The sequence below is a fragment of the Artibeus jamaicensis genome, unplaced genomic scaffold, assembly GCF_021234435.1.
Source record: "Artibeus jamaicensis isolate MK-2021 breed Jamaican fruit bat unplaced genomic scaffold, CSHL_Jam_final contig_354, whole genome shotgun sequence".
In the NCBI taxonomy this organism is placed as follows: domain Eukaryota; kingdom Metazoa; phylum Chordata; class Mammalia; order Chiroptera; family Phyllostomidae; genus Artibeus; species Artibeus jamaicensis.
Window position 1 is genome coordinate 1,330,966 of NW_026521803.1, and position 26,685 is coordinate 1,357,650.

General features: G+C 37.2%; 1 protein-coding gene across 1 annotated transcript in view; it reads left to right on the forward strand.

Annotated features, from left to right (window-relative positions):
* Positions 1-26,685, forward strand: part of L3MBTL4 (L3MBTL histone methyl-lysine binding protein 4) — a 435,810-nt gene that overhangs the window by 135,286 nt on the left and 273,839 nt on the right. Inside the window, exons 6-10 of the mRNA XM_053664334.1 lie at positions 10,649-10,753; positions 11,723-11,858; positions 13,690-13,781; positions 15,239-15,393; positions 16,449-16,525. Coding sequence (XP_053520309.1) covers positions 10,649-10,753; positions 11,723-11,858; positions 13,690-13,781; positions 15,239-15,393; positions 16,449-16,525 — 565 coding nt within the window. The remainder of the gene's footprint in view (positions 1-10,648; positions 10,754-11,722; positions 11,859-13,689; positions 13,782-15,238; positions 15,394-16,448; positions 16,526-26,685) is intronic.

Genomic DNA, 26,685 nt, shown 5'->3' on the forward strand with positions numbered 1-26,685 from the left:
TTTAGGCTACCAATAACATAATTTTTTTTATATTGAGTAAAGAAAATCATGTGTTGACAAAGAGTTAAATTCCCTGAGGTCAAGTTGTTTATATCACAATTGACTACATGAATTAACCTGATACAAATTGTGACATTTAAAAAATATATATACTTTATTGATTGTGCTTTTACAGTTGTCTCATTTTTCCCTCCCTTTATTCCCCTCGACCCTGCACTCCTCCTCCCACCAGCATTCCCCCACCTTAGTTCATGTCCATGGGTCATACATGTAAGTTCTTTGGCTTCTCCATTTCCCATACTATTCTCAACCTCTCCCCTATTTTGTACCTGCCATTTATGCTTCATATTTCCTGTACTTTTTCCCCCATCCTCCTCTCTCCCTTTCCCCACTGATAAGCCTCCATGTGATCTCCATTTCTGTGATTCTGTCCTTGTTCTAGTTGTTTGCTTAGTTTTTGTTTTTTGTTTTCAGTTTAGGCTCAGTTATTGATAGTTTTGAGTTGTCATTTTACTGGTCATAGTTTTGATCTTCTTTTTTTTAGTTAAGTCCCTTTAACATTTCATATTATAAGGGCTTGGTAATGATGAACTCCTTTAGCTTTACCTTATCTGGGAAATACTTTATCTGCCCTTCTATTCTAAATGAAAGCTTTGCTGGATAGAGTAATCTTGGATGTAGGTTCTTGCCTTTCATAACTTCAAATGCTTCTTTCTAGTTCCTTCTTGCCTGCAAGGTTTCCTTTGAGAAATCATGTGCCCATAAGCTGACAGTCTTATGGGCATTCTTTATAGGTAACTGTGTCCTTCTCTCTTGCTGCTTTTAAGATTCCTTATCTTTAATGTTGGGTAACGTATTTATGATGTCTTGGCGTGTTGTTCCATGGGTCCAACTTTTCTGGGACTCTCTGAGCTTCCTGAATTTCCTGGAAATCTATTTCCTTTGCTAGATTGGGGAAGTTCTCCATTATTTTTTTCAAATAAGTTTGCGATTTCTTGCTCTTCCTTTTCTCTTTCTGACACCCCTATAATTCTGATGTTGGAACATTTAAAGTTTTCCCAGAGGTTCCTAAGCCTCTTGTCATTTTTTTGGATTCTTGTTTCTTCATCCTTTTCTGGTTGAATGTTTCTCTCTTTCTTCTGGTCCACACTGTTGATTTGAGTCTCAGTTTGCTTCCCATCTCTGTTCATTCCTTGTACATTTTCTTTTATTTCACTTAGCATAGCTTTCACTTTTTCCTCTGGTGACCATACTCTGTGAGTATCCTGATTACCTGTGTTTTGAACTGTGCATCTGATAGTTTGGCTGTCTCTTCACCACTTAGTTCTGTTTTTGGAGGTTTGACCTAATCTTTCATCTGGCCATTTTTTTTTGTAAGGGAGCCTAAGGTATTTGCCAAGGTGGGGCAACCCACCTGGCTGCGTTGTGGCACTGTATGTGGGGTAGGAGTCTGAGAGGGAACAGTGCCACTTGTTCAGCTTTCAGCTGGCTTTCAGTCACTTTCACAAGTGAATTGGGCCCTTCTGGTGCTGATTCCTTGAGGTTGGGGGCCATGTCTTTTTGTACATTCTTGGATCCTGTGGGTCTCTCCAACAGACTCTCCTGTGAGACTTGGAATTTCTCTTGTTTCCATAACCCCCGCAGAATTTTTAGTCAGAGGTTTTGAGGCTTTATTTCCCCACAATGGAACCTTGGGTTTTGTGGTCTATCTTGTTGTTCCTCTCAGTTTATGTGCATGCAAATGTGAGACCACCTGATTTGCCAGCTGCCACCTTGCTGTACGTCTTCTCTACCCCTCCTACTGGTCTGGATGAGTGTTTCTTCTTTAACTCCTTGGAGGTTGAACTTCCATACAGTTTGATTTTCTGGCACTTTTGGTTATTTTTTGTTTTTAAATTTGTTGTCATTCTTTGGTTGTGTGAGGAGGTAAAGTGTCTCTACCTATGCCTCCATCTTCGTCAGAAGTCCTAAATTGTGACATTTCAACCCTGGAAGACACACATTGGGACTGTTTAAGATTCAAAAGATGTTGCTGAGATAAACCATTAAGAAAGCTACTGAACTCATGGCAGTAATTTTTGTTGTTAAAAGAAATTTTGTTTTGAACATCTGCATATCAGATTCTTATGAACATCTTTTCCTTTGACAACCATCCCATTAAGATTTGGAAACAAGAGGTCTATGGTCCTTGCCCAGTCTTTTGCATAGCATGATAAAAATACATGCCTCAGTGTCTCTGATTCCATTGCATGCCCAGATTCTTCCATTTACTTCAACAGTGAATTAATATAAGGAAATCTTGTTTACTGCCAGCTTTTGCCTATGTATAAAATAGAATGTCTATGGGCATTCAAATTGAATCTTCCATGTCCTGTATTGACACTTTTTGTAACACGTATATAGTTGATGTACTGCTGGTGCTGATGGCTACTAGCCTTTTACAGTCCATACAATGGCTCAGAAATAATTATTATAAACATCATCTCTCTGCTCTTAACATGGGTTCTCAGTGATGAATAGAGTAAAATGTCCAGAATTTCTGCCATTTATCTGTCAAATGTCCAAGAAATGTTCATGCTGTACATTTGTTTTTTTTGTTTTGTTTTTAATTAATTTTTTATTGATTATGCCATTACAGTTGTTCTATTCCCCCCTTCATTCCCCTCCACCCTACCCACCGTCCCCACCATTATCACCCTTTAGTTTATGACCATGTGTCTCAAGTTCTTTAGATTCTATATTTCCCATACTATTCTCTTCCCCCCATCTATTTTTTATCTACTGTCTATGCTACTTATTTTCTGTACCTTCTCCCCTCTTCTCCTCCTCCCACTCCCCTATTGCTAACCCTCCTCGAGATCTTCATTTCTATGTTTCCACCCCTGATCTAGCTGTCCTTTTAGTTTGCTTTCGTTTTAGGTGTGGTTGTTAATAACTGTGAGCTTGTTGTCCTTTCACTGTTCATGTTTTTTTAACTTCTTTTTCTTAGGTAAGTCCCTTTAACATTTCATATAATAAGGGCTTGGTGATGATGAACTCCTTGAATTTGATCTTATCTGAGAAGCCTTTATGTATTCTTCCATTCTAAATGAAAGTTTTGCTGGATAGAGCAATCTTGGATGTAGGCCTTTGGATTTCATGACTTGGAATACCTCTTTCCAGCCCCTTCTTGCCTGTAACGTCTCTTTTGAGAAATCCGCTGACAGTCTGATGGGAACTCCTTTGTAGGTGACTGTCCCCTTAGCTCTTGCTGCTTCTAGGATTCTCTCCTTCATTTTAATCTTGGCTAATGTAATGATGATGTGCCTTGGTGTGTTCCTTCTTGGGTCCAACTTCTTTGGGACTCTCTGAGCTTCCTAGATTTCCTGGAAGTCTATTTCCTTTGCCAGATTGGGGAAATTCTCCTTTATTATTTGTTCAAATAAGTTTTCCACTGGTGGCTGTTCCTTTCCCCCTTCTGGTACCCCTATAATTTGGATGTTGGAGCTTTTAAAGATGTCCTGGAGGTTCCTAAGACTCTCCTCATTTTTTTGAATTCTTGCTTCTTCACTCTTTTCTGTTTGGCCATTATTTGCTTTCTTCTGGTCCACTCCATTGATTTGAGTCCCAGTTTCCTTTTCATTGCTATTGGTTTCCTGTGCAATTCCATTCATTTCAATTAGTTTCACCTTCATATGTTTGTCTAATTTGTGGCTATAATCAACCAGTTCTGCGAGGATCCTGATCACCAGTGTTTTAAACTGTGCATCTGAGAGTTTTGCTATTTCTTCATTGCTTAGATTTATAGGCTCTGGGGCTTTGAGATCTTCTTGAGCCATTTTTGGTCTGTTTGCGCCCGTTAAGTCTGAGGAGCAGAGCTTTGGACTCCCAGGTCGCTGGGTTGTGACTCTGTATGTGGAGGCGGGGCAGAGTGGGGAAATGGCAGCCCCCTCTGCTGTTTCAAGCCGCTTGGTGAGTAGCAGAGCCTTAGGTGGTTCACCGAGGCTGGACCACTCAGAGTCGCTGGGTTATGATGCTGTATATGGAAGCGGAGTCAGAGGGGGGAAATGGCGGCACCTTCCACTGATGCTTGCCTCTGGGGCTTGCTGGCTTCCATCCAATTGCCCACTCCCTCGCTTGTCTATCCACACATGAATGCGTGACCACAGTCAATCCGCAGCCCTGCTCCCTCGCTGTTTCCCCGTGGTTGCTGGGTCGCCCACCAGGTCCAACCCTGTGCCTGAGTCCGTCTGACTGAGTTTTCCTGTGCAACCCTGCTCCACCAGCTGCTGGTTTCGCCCATCTTACTGGTCAGACTGAAGAATTTGTTGTTATCAGACTTCCGAAAAGTTCAATTTTCTGTGTTCTGGCTGTGTTTTCTGTTGCTAATATTTAGTTGTCTCTAAACTTGGTTGTGTGAGAAAGCATGGTGTCTCCACCTATGCCTCCATCTTGGCGGAAGGTGTACATTTGTGACTTCGTGGACCCAGGAAGCAGAGATTTACTGGCACGCACTTATGATAATGAGTGCCCCTATGCATTGTATTTTATAGAGGAATTTTGCCAATAGCCTGTGTGTTTTCTCTTGGCACAGTGCTTTGTTTTTTATATATTTTCCTAATGCTCTTATTTGTAGATAATAATATATAATTTGTACCTGCTTTTGCTCTGAGATATGAAACTTTGAATAATCCTCCATCATTAGTGATAAATTTACCAATTTAATAATACAGCATTATTTTGCACTGTTTTTTGGGGGAAAAATAAGAAAACAGAACACTTTAACTTCTGTACTCAAGCACATGATGCTTCCTTGGAAATGGCCTTCTCTGGCCTTGAGCCTCATTTTGTTCTGCTTGTTTTGTTGCCACATCTGTCTTTCTCCTTATGTGGAAAAAATGGTTGTCAGGCTTTCAGAAGACTTGGGTTCTTGGTTATGCTCTGCTGCCACACTGGTTGTGTGACCTTTAGAAAGTCCCTTTACCTCTCTGGGCTCAAGTTTATTTATCTTAAAAGCTTCCTTCAGGTCTATAAACCTTATGACTTTTTAATGACTAAATTTAATGAGCTTACTGTTTTCTTTAAGTGTGTGATTTCAGTTCCCCCTTTCCACCATAAAATATAATTTTATTAGCATAAATATCAATTATGTTCATAAAATATAAGGTTTTTAGAGAGGGAAAAAAGTCATTAAATCTCCTATGAATAAAATATTCGACAGAAAAGAGATGGATGAAAGAGTGATATTTCTCACTAAATGTTGCCTTTCAGATATTAATGAATGTTTTGTTTTTTATGTGAAACTCTCAAGGAATGGTATGGCCATTTTAGCCACATAGTATTCCTTGAAACATTATTTAAGTTTCCCAGATGTTCAATTGAGAAGCCATTTTGAAATGCTGACAAGGTAATGTTGATCATTGTAGCTCCTAGCTATGAATTATTGTCAGTATTTTAAATTTATCATTCATATCTGATAAGGAGGTATTGTCTGCTCAATTTGGTTCCAATTACTCATCAGTTTTGTTAAAATATGAAAAATGTTCTCTCAGTTTCTATAGCTTCTTAGACTTTCTTTTGGTATTATTCATATACTCCCCCTGAGGTCTCTTCTTTCCTTTTGCCTTCTTATCAGTGTTGTGTGTAAGTATATGTATATGTATGGGGTGCTTTTAAAGTTAACTGAGAAATTTCAAAGCAGTGAACGTGAGGTAGTCACACAATACTTGTTAAATATAATCTGCTAGAAAACAGAGTAGATGTGAGAAGACGGCTGGGAGAGTTAAAACACACACATGACATTTATTTTGGTAGAAACAAAATATTCCTGAGAAATCATTCTTTTTTGTCATTTCATTTTTGGGTTCTGTTATCTTTTAAGTTTTTCTTTTGGAAGCTTTTAAAATGATCTGTGAACGTAAGAAAGTTTTTAATGACATTTTACAAGACAATTCATAAATATTTTTTTAAATTTCATGTTCTTATAAAAAAGGCATATACCCCAAGTACTATAGAAGAAGGTTGAACAAACTATGGTGCCTACCCATAGTGGAGTACAATGCAGTTATAAAAAGGAATATGGACAATTGTGACCTGACATGGAGTGGTTTCTAGGGGACATTAGGAAGAAATCAGCATGTATATTATGCTACCTTTTCTAAGAAGAAAAAGAAAGTGAAGAAAAAAACAACTGCTTATTTTTACATATAGAAACCTAGGAAAGATAAACCGGAAAACAGTGAGGTTGGTTATGCACATGAGGTGGAATGAGGTGGATAGGATATGGACAAAAGAGACACTCCTTTGAGTACCTTTTCATACAGCTTTAACTTCTGGAAGCATGTTAACATTCTGCATATTAAAATATAAAAATAAATCATTGGGAACTAAAAGCAAATTGAACAAATGGACTCAACCATATTTCAAGTGAATATCATAACTGTACTGAAGAAACAAACACAAAAATTAATCCAAATATAACAAGGTCTGTCCAGGAGAAGCCCAGCCATTGTTAATGTAAAGAGAATGGGCCGTGTGACATTGATGTAAACTGGCAGCCAAGGACTGGAATGTGTATGTGCAGACAATGATGACTTCACTGTACTAGTCAGCAGGGGTGGTAGACAACATTAAGTGAGCATGTGTAGTGTGTGGCTGTTGCATTCAAAATGACTGAATGTGCAGAGCAATGAATTTGCTTCAAATTTTGTGTTAAGCTTGAACATTCCTCCGTGGAAACTATTCAGGTGATTCTGAAGGCCACAGCTAAGGACAGCTGGTGATTGGCAGCTTCATCACAGCAATGCGCTGCTCATGCATCATGCCTTGTGCATAGTTCTTAGCAAAATATTAGATCACCCAGGTGACTCAGCCTTACTACAGCCCAGACCTGGAGCCCTGTGACTTCTGATTTTTCCCCAAACTAAAATCACCTTTAAAAGGGAAGAGATTTCAGATTGTTGATGAGATTCAGGAAAATATGATGGGGCAGCTGATGGCGATTGGGAGAACTAGGTGAGGTCTCAAGGTGCTTGCTTTGAAGGGGACTGAGGTGTCCTTGTCCTATGTACAGTGTTTCTTACATCTTGTATCTTCTTCAGTAAATGCCTCTGTTTTTCATGTTACATGTCTGGATACCTTCTGGACAGACTATTTTATATATATATATATATATACACACACACACACATATATATACACACATATACACTGTATACCTCATCTGTGGATTTCAGAGGAGCCAGGAGGGAAAATTGCAAAGAAATATTGAACTCTTTTTGTAGGTGAATTTATTTATTGTAGTGGTGTGGGTAAAACAATTCTGAAGCTAAAATAGGCATACTCTAGGAGTTAGCACATGAGTAAATACATTGACCTTGTTAGAAGGGAGATACATATATGGATAAAAAAAGGTGGAACAAGTCCTTTGGGATGGATTGGAATTAGATGAATATGTTTGAGTTTATGATTTATAAAAATATATATGGATGCATAGATATACATGTGTACATGTTTATATATGTATGTATATGTGTGATCTGTATGCACTTGTATAGTGAAAGAATTGAACAACACTGGACAACACTGTAGTTGTGTGATCAAAATTAACATCACCACTGAGGGGACATATGAACATCACGTGGCTTCAGATGTGGTATCATGAGAATGGCACATCATCATCCATGTAGTATACTGGCAAAATAATTCATAACCTGAATCTGATCGTGGGGAAATATCAGAAAAATACAAAATGAGGAGCTTTCTATTTTTTAAAAAATATTTTATTTACTTATCTTTAGAGGGGAAGGGAAGGAGAGAGGGAGAGAAATATCAATGTATGGTTGCCTCTCATGCGTCCCCTGCTGGGACCTGGCCTGTAACCCAGGCATGGGCCCTGACTGGGAATCGAACCGCGATTGTCTAGTTCGCAGGCCCATGCTCAATCCACTCACTGAGCGACACCAGCCAGGTATTTTAATAAAATAGGGGAGGGGGAAGACTATGTTTTTTAAAAATGGCACTGTTATGAAAGTTAAAGAAATGCTGTGGAAAATGTTCCAGATTAAGGAAGACTAAAGAGACATGTCAACTAAATTTAATATCTGACCCAAACCCTGGCTAGTGTGGCTCAGTGGATTGAGTGCTGGCCTGCGAAGCAAGGGGTTGCTGGTTCAATTCCCAGTCAGTGCACATGCCTGGGTTGTAGGCCAGTGGGGGGTGTGTTAGAGGCAACGACACATTGATGTTTCTCTCCATGTCTTTCCCCCTTCCCTCTAAAAAAATAAATAAAATCTTTAAAAAATAGACTGAATTCTATTCTGGATGGGGAAAAGTGTTATACAGTTCATTGTTGGATAGATCAGAATTTGAATGTGAATACAAAATTAGTTAAAATTGTCGTGTGTGTGTTAAATTTACAGAGGCTGATAAATAGCTATTTTATGTAAGAGAATTTTTTTTAAAGATTTTATTTATATATTTTTAGAGAGGGGAAGGGAGGGAGAAAGAAAGAGAGAGAAATATCAGTGTGTGGTTACCTCTTACATGGTCCCCACTGGGGACCTGGCCTGCAACCCAGGCATGTGCCCTGACTGGGAATTGAATTGGTGACCCTTTGGTTTGTAGTCTGTGCTCTATCCAGTGAGCTATACCAGCCAGGACATAAGAGAATGTTTTTATTCTTAGGGAATATCCGCTCTTACTGAAAAATATTTAGCATTTTGGGGTAAAAGACTCTTGAATGATTCAGAAAAAATCATATGTACATACATATATGTACATATGTACATATGTATTTCTGTATATACACAGAAGAGCAAGGAAGCAAATGGAAATGATAAAGCAAATGAGGTAGAATATTAGTAAATTGAGGCAAAGGCTATAAGTATTTACAGTTTTGTTTTTGCAACTTAAATTTGATATTTTCAAATGAGAAGTTTCTCAAAAAATAAATTTCACTTAAAATAGGCATTCATATGTTAAGCATTAACAAATAGTAATACCATTAGTGATTAAAAAGCAGCCCGTAATTATATTTTAATAATCATTTTTTCATTAGTATACTTGTAAGTTCATTTGCAATGAAGAATCAATTGACTAGTAGTGCTGAATCTGCTTGAAACTGCTCAAAACTAATAGTAGTTCAGCAAGGCTGTGGGAAATAAGATTAGTATTAAACTAAATAACATGTGGGGACAAATTAGTCTGTTATTAATTAGATTTTATTTAAAACAGCAATAAGCATTAAAAGGTACACAGAAATAAGCATGACAAAGCATTTTTGTAGTCTGTGTGAAAATTTAAAAAACATCTTGGACTTTTCCATATGAAAAAATAGAGTCCTACCTCACACCACAGAAAAAGTCAGTTCCAGTTGCATTATGGATTTAAATATGAAGAAAAAAAATTTAAAAGAGCACTAGGAGAATAACTGTAACTTCAGGTTTGCAGGGGATTTCACAGGCTAAATGTACACACTGTATAGGAAGTAACTGATGTATTTACTACATTAAAATTTAAAATGAATCTGTACATCAAGGTCATCAGAGACAAAATGAAGAGCCAAGTCACAGACTAGTGATAGGTAATCATTATAATCAATAAAGGGTTGTTTCAAGAAGAACTCCTTCAAATCATTAATAAAAAATAAGCAAAAGAAAATGCGTTCAGTCCTGGCTGGTGTGGCTCAGAGGATTGAGTGCCAGCCTGTGAACCAAAGGGTCATTGGCTCGATTCCTGTCAGGGTACATGCCTGGGTTGTGGTCCAGGTCCCCAGTGGGGGTGCATGAGAGGCAATCACACACTGATGTTTCTCTCCATCTCTTTCTCCTTCCCCTCTCATTTATCTAAATATAAATAAAATATTTTTTTAAAAAAAGAATAAATGAGTTCACAGGGCATAAAGTTTTGTGCATGCTGACTATCTGTGTACTATTTCAAACACAGCACATAAAAATGATCAAACCATCTTTCAGGGTTAAATATATAACAGCATCCTTCTGTTGGACTGGCCAAAAACTTTGTTTTTTTTTCCCCACTAAGATGACTTCAGCACTTTACTTCATTTTGATATACTACAAATCAATTTTGTTAGATTATATTGTGACAGCTGTCATATCAGTGTACATTTTTTAAAAAACATCAAAATTGGTGAATTTTTATGTAGCAGTTTTAATATTGATGATGGAAGAAAATACACTTTTTTTGCACACTATACTTTATTATTTAGGAATGGTAAAAACTCACTTGAAATACCAAAAAAGACTGTGCAGTGTATGGAGAAGGTGCTGTGACTGATGGAATGTGTCAAAAGTGGTCTGTGAAGTTTTGTGCTGGAGATTTCTCGCCAGACAATGTTCCATGGTCGGGTAGACATGGTGAAGTCAATAGTAACGAAGACATTAATTGAGAACAATCAACATTATACTATGCAGGAGATAGCCGACTTACTCAAAATATCCAAATCAATAAAGTTACTGGTGACAATGAAAAATATTCTTTTATTAAAAAAAAACTAAGTGGACATTTTGGTCAACCCAATATTCTTAGCTATATTACTGAGCTTTCAAGTTAGTGCGGTAAGTTTTTGATTGCATAGCCACACCAAGTGTTTTAGTGTTAAATTGTGAATATATTTCAGTGGCTAATGTTATATCATGGAATTCTTTAGGACCAGTCCTTTCCAGAGTATGAAAATGGTTTTCAGATTGGAATGAGATTAGAAGGCATTGACCCCCGACACCCAGCTGTATTTTGTGTGCTTTCTGTAGCTGAGGTAAGAGTTGGTGTTATTGTTTTGTTCTAATTGCAGCATGAAATGACAGAAGAGAATTTTCTAGAGAATAATGAATCGAGTACTTTCTGTTCTAAATAAGCTCCAATACATTATAATTTTAGTCAATGATGGGTAAAATATGTTTCTTAATGATTTTTTCTTCTGAAGATTAGCTCTTTAATAAGTTTTTCATCCCTAGCAAATACTCTTGAGTTAATTGGTAAATAGTTTTCACCTGAGGTTGATTACAATCAGTGAGTCTCACATTGTTGCTTTTATCTGTTAAAGATGTAATTATTGAAGTTTTAGCTGAATTAATTAAAAATGCATATGAAAAATATCCACACATATGAATTATATATTTACATAAATAAGTACATTTTGAAAATTATGTAGCATGAAGAGCTGTTGATGAAAGTACATGGCTTATAAAATGTCATATATACTAAACATTTTATACTATTAAATTGATAAAAGATATGTATATTTTTAATAACCCCAAACATAGAAAACTATTCATTTGCTGATTGGTTATGGCTATTAAATTTATATATCATGTTTAGATGATGCATTTCTCAGATTGTTTTATTATTTCCTTTATTGAGTATGCTGGGTTTATATGTTAGAGTTGAAATAAGTCCATGCCCATTTGGTTTTTGCTTTGTACTTTAGCTAGATGGGGTTTCTGAAAGGAATGTTTGACAGATTTGAGTTAATAAACTCATGGAGTAATGGACGGGTAAATTGACCTCAGATTCCTAGACTGAGGGAAAGGGTAATTATTTTTGCAGAAAAAAATCTAGTGTATTTTGTCAGCATTTTGTCTTATTTAGATGTCATCTATAAGTAGATGGGAGGATTGGTTCATTACATTGATGGCACTGACAGAATATGTGAATATTTTGTTAATTTTTTTGTATACTTCAAACTCATGACACAAGGAACAACGGCAAACGTTCCATTTTGCAGGTGTGTGGTTACCGTCTAAGGCTTCATTTTGATGGTTATTTAAGCTGCTATGATTTTTGGACCAATGCTGGTTCCCCTGACCTTCATCCCATAGGCTGGTGTGAAAAGACCAAACATGAATTGCATATCCCTAAGGGTAAGCCAGGATGGAGAGAGAGTGAGTTCTAATTTCAGTTTTATTTAACAACATTTCCATGACATAATTACACAAGAGCCTGGTGTGATTTAATTTCTAAAATGAAAGTTTGATCTTCAAAAAAGAGTAAGTCTGTAAGGGTACCATTCTTAGAAATAAATGTCTTTAAGAGAAAAACATTGAAGACTATTTGAGTAAGATACTCTGATAAGGCAACTAGGGCAGAAATAAAATCTTGTGAAGGTATTGCATTTCACATAAGGTTTATTGAACCATATGAGAAATGAAGAAACATGTTTAAATCACAGTTGAAATTAGATATCTCAGTCATTGGTTCTGGACAGGGAGGAGGCTTGAGTTTCTGTCATTGTTCCAGCAGAACTCATGGAGAACACGGAGGTATGAAAGAGAAACCCATTTCAGTGTTTTAATGGGAAATAAAAGTCTCATTCGTGTCTTTTGTTATGTGCTAGAGGAATGTGGGCCTGGCACATGTGACTGAAGCCCTTTTTATTTGCTGTGTGCTAGTGAGGTGAGGATTGCCCAGCTGAGGTGACAATGGGCCCATTTCTTTGCTTAGCAAAGTTCTGTGTAAGATATCCTGGTTGGATGCTAAATTATTTGATGGCTGTGGAAACTTCTGGAGTTAGTATGTAGTCATTTATTCTTAGTAACCAACTCAAGGTATCCTTTGGGATCTGTCCCTGAGACTAATGACAGAGTCCTTTAGATTGCTGGGTGTCATGGAAGCTTGTAGCACACCACAGGCTCATTCATTTGGTAGGTATTTATGGAGCCCTTCCTCTGTGCAGGCACTGGGCATATAGCACCAAATAAAACAAACCACCTCTGCCTACATGGGGCTTTCATTCTAAAGGAGAGAACAGTAAACAAAGATAAAGAGTCAGTAGCAGGGAGGGAGTGGCAGGGTGGGAGGGCTGAGAATCACAGGGACATTCTGACTCAGCATGGAGAAGAAAGCCTGAGAAGGTGACATTTGGCAGATTCATGGGTAAAATGAGAGAGGCAGCAGTGTGGCTGCCTGGGTAAGAGCACTTGTCAAAGAGAAAAGCAAGAGTAAATGTGCTGGGGCCAGAGCATGCTTGGTGCAGTTGAGTAATAACAAGGAATGAATGTGGCTACAGCAGAAGCAAAGGTGAGAAGATAGGAGATGAAATTAGAGATGCAGCCATGGCTTTGAAGGCTGTGCAAGGAGTTTGACTTTTATTCTAAATATTAATATTAACACCGACAGAAAATATTTATTGAGCCAGTTTTAATTGGGCCAGCACCCAGTGAGCTACGTTTAGGGCACATGGGTGGCAGGATAATGCATTTTTTAATGGGAAACCTGTAAAGCTATGGATCAGACAGCTGGAGCTGCCAATGGCCTTTGGATTATGATGGTGTTTCTGTAATTTACACCATATGTCTGATACCTGGACTGTTGTACCATCAGGACCCCTGATGGTCTTGGTGACGTGGCTTCTTCAGGAGTGATGACAAACTCAGGGCTTTTGTCTACTTCCTTTGCCCATTTTGGAAAGTCCCAATGGGATACGAGACACCTATTAGTTGCCAGATACCAATTCCATATCTTAATAAATTTAAAAAATTTGTAAGGAGTGATCTACATGATGGGATATCACATTCAACAGTCTTGAAGTTTGTACATTAGAAACCATTGAAAGAAGCTAGAGATTTTAATTTAAATCTTTTGTAGTCTGCTAAAGGACATTTAATTTATGGCAGAAGACTGAATAAGAATTATATATTTAGTATGCAGATGGTTATATCTTGTGGTTATCTTGAGTAATCCATACTTTTTTAGGTTATAGAAAAGATAAATTTGTTTGGATGAATTATTTGAAGGCCTACAAATTGCAAAATGCTCCCAAGAAATTATTCAGGAACAGAAGTTCTGTAAGTATTTTCTGCCTCAATATAAACTAGATTTTTCCTTGAGCTTAAATTTTTAAAAAATCATTATATATTCTGTTGTATTTTAATCTTTTAAGAATTCTCAACTTCTGGTTGACTTTTCTCACTTAATGTATCAGTTTCTTATGGGAGTACTTTTTTCTCCTTTAAAAATATAATTAAAAGTGCTATTAGATAAAGAGAGTTGAAAAATATATGTTGAAAACCAGCTAAAATTTAAAATGCCTTTTAGAAATGTTTTTTTTTTCTTTGTGCTTCTAGTGAGCTAGTCATTCAAACTTAGTTTTGGTGTTTGAGATGAGTAAATACCCCAGGTGGACTTTAATGTACCAGCCTAGTTGGATTTATGTGTAATGACAATGAGGGTGGCGTTTCATATAGATTCAAGGGGTATGAGAATTTGGGTAGAGGACAGTTATGCCATCTATGTCCCCAGCAACCTAACAAGTCTTAAAGAGAGAAGGAAGATAAATCGTAGCTTTGGCCTCCTTTTGGCCCACAGGCCCGGCAGGGAGGCCACACGTCTCCAAAGGGGTCGGGAAGCCTGCAGTCAGCTGTCAGCCTTGTTGCCTGTGGGCTCCGTCCCCCGTGGGACACTCACCCAACGTTTCTAGGCTTCAGGGTCCTGCTCTTAAAGTCACTGTTACACAGATTCTCGATGTGGTTCATAGAATTGTATTAAGGAAAGAAGTGTAAAATCATCTTGAAAAATGATGATTTTAACAAATATAATCAGAGTTCAGCATCGATAGTAAAGAAAAAAAACCAGATACTGTATGTATATTTTCTAAATCCCAGCACTGGCTAATTATAGCTTTATGAAAGTGGAGTTTTGTCATTGTAATATTATTGTGAATCATATTCCTTATCGTTTTTAATACGAAAATTATGTGTATATAATAAAAAATATTTGGATTTTTTCAGTTGTAATTTTATTTGTGGATTCGTGTGTGTGTTCTTTAAATATTGAAAAACCACTATTTTCATATATGATGAAAGTTATTTTGGTACTAAAGAGCATATCTTTATTACTTTTCCAAAATAGTGGTATATGGAAACTATTCAAAATCCTATAGGGACCAGAAGAAATTATTTGATACTACTGTGTTCAGTAAACATCATAATTTAAAATGAGCACACATTATTCTGAAAACTGAGGAAGAGGGAAGGTGACAGTGATAAGGCAGATAGAGCTGACCTGCACAGGGAAAGAGAAGAGCGCGGTGTAAAAACTCATTTCCCCATCTTTGTTCTGAATGTCAACTTTCTAACAGTTTGTGGGAATATTTTTAGTGGCATTTGCTGGCTTTACTCAGCATGATAAGTGTGGATAACTGACAGACTTTTCTGATGCTAAACATCATGGAAGTTTGGACAGTGGCTCAGTGCTGTTTCATGTCCTGTTTCTTTTTGTGCCTCTCCCTCTGGTGCTGTGTTAGAATGGGCCGGTGCCTAAAGAATTTCAGGTTGGAATGAAGCTGGAGGCCATCGACAGGAAGAACCCTTCACTGGTGTGTGTGGCAACCATAGCAGATATTGTTGAAGATCGCTTACTAGTGCATTTTGACAATTGGGATGATAGTTACGATTACTGGTGAGACACCATTGTGCGTTTTATTTCTGTGTATTCATGTTCAGTGTTAAGAATTTGTTTTCATTCCAGTACTATCGCTGTTCTTCTGTTCTTAAAAGTATGAACAACAGGAATTTAGGGGCTGACTTTTCACTACCTTCTCTAGTTAAAGAGCCCAAGAAACATGTCTTCATTTCATGGGTGGTTACCTAATGAGAACTCATCTGAAATAACATGACCAGTTCAGGGTACTTCACTGTATTTTGTGTAGTTCGTAAGGGGAGCATTTTTTTTTTTTTGTGATGAGTTAAGAACTTGCAGTATTTTTTTTTCCTGAAAAATGTTAAAATCACCCTGTCATATTTTTAAAAGGTAGGATTCAGGGAGAATGGGGTGAATTATTTGAAAGCCTGTGGAGAGCAGAGAAAATGCATGCAACAATGCCATTAAGCTAACATTGCTTGAATTAAAAGGGTTTTCTGGGCAAAACACTGAAATAGGTAAGAGGGAATGGCACAAATAATTTTAGTAGCAGTTTTTCATAGCATGTCCCGAATTACCAACAAGTCCCTGACTGAGGCTGTGGTTCTTCATGTACATGAAGGGGACCCTGTTTTTGTCTTTGAACTAAGAAGCAGAGCAAAGATTAGTTGTTGTATGCATCTTAAGTAGAATAGTGTGAATTCTTTGAAACGGAGGTGGAGGAAATGTGAAGCCATGTGGAGTCTGATTGGGCTGTCCTGTTAAAATTCGGACTGGCCTATTGATATTTCCCTTGCTCTTAGCAAGAAGTTGTACAAGACTATTAAAGTGTTCACTCTTTGGGGATGTTACTGGTATTTCAGGTTATAGTAAAAACTTTTTATTTTATACTTTTAAATTTTTAAAAGGTTATGTAAAAGAGAAGTTCATTTAGCTTATATAATACTAAAAATCACTTCTAATTATCTTAGCTACATCTTGGCTGTGAAATAATATTTCCATGGTACTTCTTAATATCCAGAATGTTCATTACTATTGAATTCCTTTTTCATCCTTGAATAATATAAGATCTAAGTAGAATGCTGTTTTTGCAGGTGTGGTATAAATAGTCCTCATATCCAGCCAGTTGGATGGTGTCAGAAGAATGGAAGAACTCTGATAACTCCCCAAGGTGAGTGGACTGGCTGGGTGTTCTTTGATGTCATTCTGTGTGAGTGGCGATGGCCATTCACATTTTCATTTATATAAACCACATTTTAGTACAAAGTGTATGATGAAAACACTGTGTGAGGTTCTGTTGAACACCAAGTAACGCAAATGTCTAAAATCTGCACATCCTTCCCCATGATGAAAAGGGACTGTGTTTATAAAGATGAATTAGGCAGTCATTTAAAAAAGTTGCTAAAAATTTTATTTGATGAAATGAGTACCATTGCTGTGGATCAACATTTAAAACAAGCTATTTCTAGTTACATAATTTATCTCTTAACTTATGTTAACTCATTAATTGAATCATAGATTATTAAATGTACTTAGTATTAGAGTTGAATATAAGAAATCTAGAAATCTAAGATGTGAGAGAATTAAAAATGAGCCTCCAGATTGGCCAGACACATTCACCATGCCAACTTAGTGACTCAGCTAATCCCTGCAGTAGGGACTCTTTCTACTTACATTTTTCTTATTACAGAAATATTAAGAAACCTCCCCTAGAGATTTGCTGTATCAAATCCATCCTTCTTATGTTAAAAATATAGGGATGACATTGGTTAATAAAATTATATAGGTTTCAGATAAACAGTTCTACAGTACATCATCTATATATTGCATTGTGTGGTCACTACCCCAAGTCAAATCTTTTTCCATCACCATGTACTTGACCACCGTTACCTTGTGCTACCCACCTGCTTCCCTCTGGTAACCACTACACTGCTGTCTGTGTCCAGGAGTTTCCATTTGTCTGTCCTGCTCATTCATCTGTTGCTTCCAGTTTTACATCCCACATGTGAGTGAAATCACATGGCTCTTCACCCCGTCTATCTGACCTTCCTTGCTCAGCATGATATTCCCAGGACAAATTCATGTTTTTAGTTTTAAAATGAATTAGCTATCGTGCATATGTAATCTTAGCATTGTTAAGCAAGTGTTCTAGGAGAAACCTATTTACTTTTAATTTAAAAAGTACAGAAGGAAATGTAGAGTAAGGAGTATGCCATTCTAGAATGGAGCAGATGCTTACCTTTAATTTGAATGATTTTAGAATTTTGCTGTTTTAAAATCTTTTTCCCCTTAAATATAGGAAAATATTAGGATTCCTCATCAAATTCTTGAATCCAGTGAAAAAGTTCAAGAATTAAAGGTAGTCAAGTCAAATAAAACAATGCAAACAAAACCCACAGCCTATTCAAAAATACTCAATTAGTCTTGAAAGGTTTTATTAAATACATACTATCTTTTCAAACTCTGATTTTGATGCACAGACAGCTTCACAGTTGTTTGTTTTGTTTTTCTGTAAAACTGGCTAAAGCAAACTTTAAGTAATGTTCTTTAAGATGAGGTGACATGTTCTTGGGTTGCCTGGAGATGCAGCCCTCACTCTTCCACTGTCCTCTGGAGAAGTAACTTCTCTGACGCTTGCAGCTTGTTCTCACTAGGCTTCAGCATTTAAGTCCAGCACCCCTGTCCCTTGGTGCTGTGTGAGTCTAAGGAATAGTCTGTGCGGCACATTAAGAATTAAGGTCCAGGCTGAGGGGAACAAACACCCAACACCATAGGTGAGGCTGAAGCTTAAGGCCCTGATTGTGTGTGAATAGGAGATTATATAGTTCCTAAAGTCAACAAGGTGACAACAGAATTCAATCCAGTCTTGTGGTTTCTATTGTGGAATGAATTGCTTATTTAAATATTGTCCCCATGCCGAAATCTGAGTGATGGCTTTAACCAGAGACTAATTTAGTGATGGAAATTATTCACTGCTGGATCAAATTATCTTCCCTAAGAATTCCTAAAATTCTGAGATTTTGTCCTGACGTACAATGTTTAAATTGGAATCTTATAATTAACCTACCTCTAAACTTCACATACTTGTTAGCATTCCTTTTACTATTTAAGCGTTTTAATACACTAAGATACAGACTCCCCAGCTCTACTTCATGTAAGTACTTTGTTTCTTTGTAGTAAATTCCTCATCCATTTTTTTAATTGAGATATAATTAACCTACTATAACTTTCACCATTTTAGTGTAATTTAGTTTGAGTTGTTCAGTGTGAATTCAGTGGTTATTAGTATATTCACAGGGCTTTACAACCAACACCTCTATTGCTGGAGATTTTCATCACCCCCAAAATAATAACTCCCCAGTACTCAATAGCAGTCACTCATTCTCTTCCCCTTCACAGACCTAGGCAACCACTAATCTACTTTATGTAGGTTGGACTTGACTGTTCCGGATGCTTTGTGTAAATCGAATCATAGCCTGGTGTCTTTCACTTAGCTTAATGTTTTCAGAGTTCATGTTGTAGCATGTATCACTACTTCATACCTTTTCTTTTACTTAGAATATTCCATTTTGTTTGTGCATTTCTTAGTTGAAGGGAGTTGGTTTGTTTTCACTTTTTGACTATTATAAATAATGCTGCTATAAACTTTTATGTATAATTTTATGAATAATATGTATATTTTATTTCTCTGGGATATAATACTAGAATTGCCAGTCATAAAGTAACTATGTTTGAGGAATTGGAAAAGTATATTCTAAAGTAACTACACATTTTACATTCCCACTAGCCATGTATGAGAATTCAAATTTCTCTCCATCCTTACCCACATGTTATTCTTTGTGTTTTTAATTACAGCCATCCCACTGGATGTGAAGTGGTATCTCATTATGGTTTTGATTTGTATTTCTCTAATGATTAATGATGTTGAGCATTTTCCATGTGGTTATTGCCCATTTGTGTATTTTCTTTCAAGAAATATCTATTCAAATCATTGCCCATTTTTTTTAGCTGTATTCTTTGTCTTTTTATTATTAAGTTGTAAAAGTTCTTTGTGTGGATATTAGACCCTGTTGTCATTTCACTTTCTTGACAGTTTGTTGTAAAGCACAAAAGTGTTTAATTTTGATAAAGTTCAACTTACCTATTTTTTTCTTTTTTGTACTTTTGGTATCTAATTGAAGGTCCAAAGACTTGACACAGAAGACTTTACTTTCCCTGTTGACTGGTTTTGTAATGGTTATCACAAGTCAGTTGACTACAAATGCATGAATTTATTTCTGGATTCTCAGTTCTGTTCCATAGGTCTATGTGTCTGTTCTTATACCAGTACTGTAGTATCTTGATTGCTGTAGCCTTGTAGTAAATATTGAAAATGGAAAGTGTGAGTCCCCCGACTCTTTTTTCTTTTCTCCATTGTTTTGACTTCTCTCGAGTCCCTCTCTTTCATATCAATTTTAGAATTAACTTGCCAATTTCTGCCCCTAAAAAGCCAACTGGGACTGACAGGGATTGCACTGAATCAAAGATCAATTTGGAGAGATTGCCATCTGAAAAATTTTGAAGTTTCTACTCTATGAACCCAGGACTTGTTGCCATTTGTTTAGGTATTTAATCTTCTTTCAATGATATTTTGTGGTTTTCAGTCTACAAGTCTTGCACTTACTTTATTAAATTTAATCCTAAGTAGTCTATCCTATTTTTAAATTGAGATAAAATTTATATAACATACAATAAACCATGTTAGAGTATACAATTCAGTGGTAATGTATTCATAATATCATGCAACCAACACCTGTATGGTTTCAAATACTTTTTCATCACCCCATAAAAACACTCGGTACTTTTAAGCAAGTGCTTCACATGCCCTGCCTTGCCCCTTTCCATGGTAACCTCTAATCTGTTTTCTATGGATTTGCCTGTTCTGGATATATTACATAAAAAGAATCATGTAATACATGAATGTCAATGTCTGCCTTTTTTTATTTATTGTAACATTTTCAATGTTTATCCAAATCATAGCATATATCAGTAGTTCATTCATTTTTATGGCTGAATAATATTCCATTCTATGTATCTATTCCACAGTTTGTTTATCCATTCATTTGTTGATGGGAATTTAGTTTGTTTGTACCATTTTGGCTACTATGACTAATGTCACTATAAGCATTGAAGTACAGTTTTTTGTGTGGACACAGGTCTTTATTTCTCTTGGGCATAAACCTAGGAGTGGAATTGCTGGTTCATATGATAACTCTGTGTTTAATAATTTGAGGAATTAAAAAACTATTTCTTGAAGTACCTGTGCCATTTTACATTCCCACTAGCAAGGTTTGATGGTTCCTATTTCTTAACATCCTTGTCAACGCTTGTGATTTTCTGTTTTCTTGATTAAAACCATCCTACTGGGTGTGAAACAGTATGTTTTTGATTTGCTTTTCTCTAATGACCAGTGATGTTGAACATCTTTTCATGTGGTTATTGGCCATTTAATACATCTTCTTTCAAGAATTATCTACTGAAATCCTTTGTTCATTTTTTAAAATTAGGTGATATTTTTGTTCATATTATTAAAAATTGTTTAAGTATTATATCCATTTACTAATTTTTATTAGTATTGTAAGAGTGTTTTAACATATTCTGGATATTGAACCCATATTGTTTAAATGATATCCAAATGTTTTTTCCTGTTCTTTAGTATTATAATTTTTAATGTTTTTATGTATTTTTTAGTTTTTAATTATTTTTTTATTTCTGTAACAGTTGACATGAAATATTTTATTAGTTTCAGTTGCACAACATAGTGATCAGACATTTATATAACAAGCGATCACCCTGATAAGTCTACTTACCCATCAGTCTACTACCCATCTGACACCATACATAATTATGAAATATTATTGACTGTGTTTTCTTACTTCCCTGTGACTCTTTTTATAACTGCCAATTTGCACAGCTTAATTCCTTCCACTTTTTCACCCATCCTTCCAACCCCCTTTCCATCTGGCAGCAATCAAAATTTTCTCTGTATCAGTGAGCTTGTTTATGGTTTTTTAATAATGTATATTTATTTTTTTAGATTCCACATATAAGTGAAATCACATGGCATCTCCCTGTCTGAGCCATTTCACTCCGCATAATACCCTCTAGGTCCACCCATGTTGTTGCAGATGGCACGGCATTCATTTTTTTATGGCTGGGTGATATTCCATTATGTGTGTGTGTGTGTGTGTGCATATATTAATATATATGTGGGTGTATAAAGGTATATATTGGTGTGCATATATAAATAGATACATATATATATGTACAGGGTTGTGCATATAAAATGGTATATATATAATGGTGTATATAATACATAATGGTATATATATAATATAATGGTATACACACACACACCATCTCCTCTTTGTCCATTCATTTATCAATGGACACTTAAGTTACTTCCATATTTTAACCATTATCTTGTAAACAATGCTGCAGTGAACTTAGGGATGCATGTATTGTTTCGATTTAGTGTTTTGGGTTTCTTTGTATAAATACTCAAAGGTGGAATTGCTGGGTCCTTTGTCTCTTGTTATAGCCTTTGTTTTAAAGTCTATTTTGTCTGATATAAGTATTGCTATCCCAGTTTTTTTTCTTTTTCATTTGCACGAAACCTTTTTCTATCCCTCTACTTTCAGTCTGTTTTTCTTTTTTATATATTTTAATTATTTACTTATTTAGAGATAGAGGAAAGGAGGGAGGAAGAGAGGAAGAGAAACATCAGTTTGTTGCCTCTGACATGTCCCCAAATGGGGACCTGGCCCACTCCCAGGCGTGCCCTGACTGGGAGTTGAACTGGCAGCTTTCGGTTCCCAGGTCATTGCTTAACCCACTGAACCACACCAGTCACGGCCAGTCTTTGCATCTTTCAATCTGAAGTGGGACTGTCACAGTCAGTGTATGTATGGGTCTTATTTTCTTATGTATTCAGCCACCCCATGCCTTTTGACTAGAGTATTTAATCCATTTACATTTAAAGTAGTTATTGATAGCTATGTATTTATTTCTAGAGTTTTCTTTTGTTCTTTCATTTGGGACATGTTTGTCTCCTCACATTGGCTACCTCCTTGTGTTTGTTTCAGTGTAGTAGGTAGAGCTGCTATATGTCCTGGTCTTGGTAGAGTGGTCCTATACTCAATAGGCGTCCTGTGTGGCCCAGTGTCACAGTCTTCCTGGTCGCCTGAGTCAGGTGCTCCAGATGTTTTCCTTGTGTGGGCTGTGTATGCTCTCCTGTTGCAGTTGAGCCTTGATTTCTGTAGGTACATTAATGGGAGGGATTGACTCTCACACTCATTGGTTGCGAGGACTTGCTGTGGCACTGTGGAGGAGCTATTGTGCAGGGGTGACACTAAGGAGCAGCATTTTCTTTAGTGGGGTCAGGTGCCTGCCAAGTTCGCCCTTTGGGTATGTTGTTTGTGGAGGTGTTGGGTAATGTCTGATGTGGTCTAAAGCTGGCCATTGGGTGTATTGGTTCTGGATCCACTTGGGAAGGCCTGTGCTGCAGGCCAAGGTCAGCCACTTCCTGTGCCATGTTTGGGGCCACCTGGTATATGCATAGCAATCTGCAGATTGTTGCCACTTGTGCTGGACTTGTAGATGCCTTGTAAAGGCCAAGCTGTGAACCAAGGCTGGCTGTCACTAGTGTCAGGCTTGGGGCTGCTTAGCAAGAGGTAAGAGGTATACCAATGCTATTTGGTTGAGGTTTGTGAACTTTTGAGAGATTTTGGGGAAGTTCATAGCACCAGCCAAGATAGGTGGTGTATGTGGAAAAGCCCCTGGGATTGGTTTGGGTGGGCCTGCAAATTGGGTGGGACAGGGTCTCAGGAAATCACCAGGCTGGGGTGAACAGTGTTAGCCAGGTTAATAGACTTGGTGCCTGCCTGTGTTACAAAAATGAGGAGGGCTAAACGAAGTAACTACAGCTTTTACCAGAGCTGTCTGGGAGAAAGCTACCCTTCTAGCCCTCACCCTAAAATCAAGCAATTCAGTTTCTCCTCAGATATCTCTGGTGCTTTTCTTGCTGCTGGAGCTCAGAGGGAGTGAGTCCCTTAGCGAGTAAGGCCCTGTGTCAACACCTGCCCCTTCAGCAGCCCTTTGTTTCACTCAGCCACAGTCCCCTCAGCCACAGTCCCACCTGGTTTTCACAGCCAGAAGTTATGGGGACTTTTCTTCTGGTTGGGGAGCCTGGTGTGGGGGTGGGACCCCTCGCTTCTCAGCAGGGACCTCTGCAGTCAAGGTATCGCTCCCTGTTTTTATCCACTACCATGGATGTGGGACCAGCCATTCTGTGTCTCTGACCCTCTTCCTACCAGTCTCTTCATGACTTCTTGTGTACACCTGTCTCCCATCTCAAACAAGTCAGTTCTCGACCAGGTTGTTAATGGAAAACAATGTCTCAGTTGTTGAACAAAACTTTGGTTCTCAACCCAATGACCCTTTCATGCTGATACCTATATGATGGAATGCATCTGTCAGGCATGGTTTGGTTTATGAACAACTTACTTTTTGAACAGACTTTGGGAATGTATTAAGTTTGAGAACCGTGGTTCCCTAGTTATAGGCCTTCTGTTCACCTGGACTTCAGGTGACCGAAGTTTTCAATGACCGTTGTTCTTTAGTTTCGTTGCAGTTTTGATGTGCTTGTGGGAGGAGGCTAGCCCAGAGAGTTTCCCTGTGCCACCATCTTGACTGGAAGTCCTCCTATAGATTATGCTTCCACATTTTTTGGCAATGTCTTTTAATGTACAGTAGTTGTAAATTTTGATAAAGTCCAGTTTATCTATTTTTTTCTGTTGTTGCTTGTACTTTGGTGTTGAATCTAAGAATCCATTGCCAAATTTGAGGCAGTGTGGATTTATTTCTTTGTGTTTTTTGTTTCCTGTGGATTTTATAGTTCTACCTCTTATATTTGAGGTTGGTCCATTTTTATTTAAGTTTTATACATGAAGTGAGTGAGAGGTTCAACTTTATCTAGTTTTCTCAGGACCATTTTTTGAAGAGAATATTCTTTCCCCATCAGATACTCTTGTTGAAAATCAATTGGTCATAGACGTTTAGGTTCATTTCTAGATTCTTGATTGTATTATATGCCTGTCATTATGCCAGTACTACACTGATTCGTTAAGACTTTATTTTTTTAAGAAAAATTTAAACTTCACAGCAAAATGGAGAGAAAAATGCAAGAGATATCTCATATACCCCCTACTCCACACATGCATAACCTCCTTTATTATCAACATCCCCCATGATAGTGGTACATTTGTTACAATTGATGAACTTACATTAATACATCATTATCATCCAAAAGTAGAGAGTTTACTTAGGGTTCACTCTTGGTGTTACCATTCTGTGGTTTTTGACAAGTGTATAATACTGTGTATCCATCGTTATGGTATCATACAGAGTATTTTCACTGCCCCAGAACTCTCTGCACTCTGCCTAGTCATCTCTTCCACCCCCAGACCCTGGCAACCACTAATCTTTCTGCCGTCTTTACAGTTTCGCTTTTCCCAGAATGTCATGTAGTTGGAATCATACATAATGTAGCTTTTTAAAATCGGCTTTTTTAGTTTTGTAATATGCATGTAAGGCTTCTCCATGTCTTCTCATGCCTTGATAGCTCATTTCTCTTTAGTGCTGAATAATATTTCATCGATTGCATGTGCCACAGATTACGTATCCACCTCTCTACTGAAGGGCATCTTGGTCGTTTCCAAGTTTTAGTAATTATGAATAAAGCTGCTATAAACATCCATATGCAGATTTTTTTATGGACATAAATTTTCAACTTCTTTGGATAAATACCAAGAAGCATGAATGCTGGATTATATGGTAAGAGTTTGTTTAGTTTTGTAAGAAACTGCCAAACTGTCTTAAAGTGCTGCTCCACTTTATATCCTCACCAGCAATGGATGAGAATCTGTGTTGCTCCACATCCTCACCATCACTTGGCATTGTCAGTGGTTTGGATTCTTGACATTTTGATAGGTGTGTAATGGTATCTCGTTGTTGTTTTAGTGCGCATTTCTCTGATGATGTGTGATGTGGAGCGTCTTTCACATAGTTTTTTGCCATCCATGACTCTTCTTTGGTGAGGTGTCTGTTAAGGTAGCTGGCCTATTTTTTAAAGTTAGATTCTTAATATTATTATTGAGTTTTAAGGGTGTTTTTACATATTTTGAGTAAGTCCTTTATTATATGAGTTTTTGCAAATATTTTTCTCAATCTGTGGCTTGTCTTTTCATTCTCTTGACTTTGTCTTTAGCAGAACAGAAATTTTAAATTTTAATGAAGTCCATCTTTCATGAATCATGTTGTTCTTGTCATATTAAAAAGTTATCCCTAAACCCAACATTATCTAGTTTTTTTCTTGTATCTTCAAGGAGATTTTTGCATTTTACATTTTGGATTTCTGATCATTTTGAGCTAATTTTTGTGAGGGGTGTAAAGTCTGTGTATAGATTTATTTTTTTGCACATAGAGGGCTGGTTGTTCCAGGAGTATTTGTGGAAACGACCTTTTCTCCACTCTATTGCTTTGCTTTATTGTTTTTTTTTTTTTAATTTTTATTTAGTTATTTTTCAAGTACAGTTTTTTGTCTATTTTTCCCATCCCAGCCTCCCCTGCCCCTTGCTCCCCACCCCCCTCCCATTTCCTCCCCCCCTTAGTTCTCGTCCCTGTGTCCTTCCTATTTGTTCCTCCAAATCCCTCCCCCTTTTTCCCCTTAACTTCCCTTCCTTCTCCCCTCTGGTCACTATCCCCTTGTTCTCTATTTCAGTGTCTTTGTTTTTTGGTTTTTTTTTTTCTGCTTACTTGTTTGTTTTGTTGTTTAGCTTCCTGTTAAAGGTGAGATCATATGGTATTTGTCTTTCAGCACCTGGCCTATTTCACTCAGCATAATGCTTTCCAGTTCCATCCATGTTGTTGCAAAGGGTAGTAGCTCCTTCTTTCTCTCTGCAGCATAGAATTCCATTGTGTATATGTACCACAATTTTTGGATCCATTCATTTACTGATGGGCACCTAGGTTGCTTCCAACTCTTGGCTATTGTAAATTGTGCTGCTATGAACATTGTGGTGCATAGGTTCTTTGATATTGATGTTTTAGGATTCTTAGGATATAATCCCAGCAGTGGAATTGTTGGGTCAAAAGGCAGGTCGATTTTTATTTTTCTGAGAAAAATCCATACTGTTTTCCATAATGGTTGTACCAGTCTGCACTCCCACCAACAGTGAACTAAGGACCCCGTTTCCCCACAACCCCTCCAACATTTGTTGTTTGTTGCGTTGT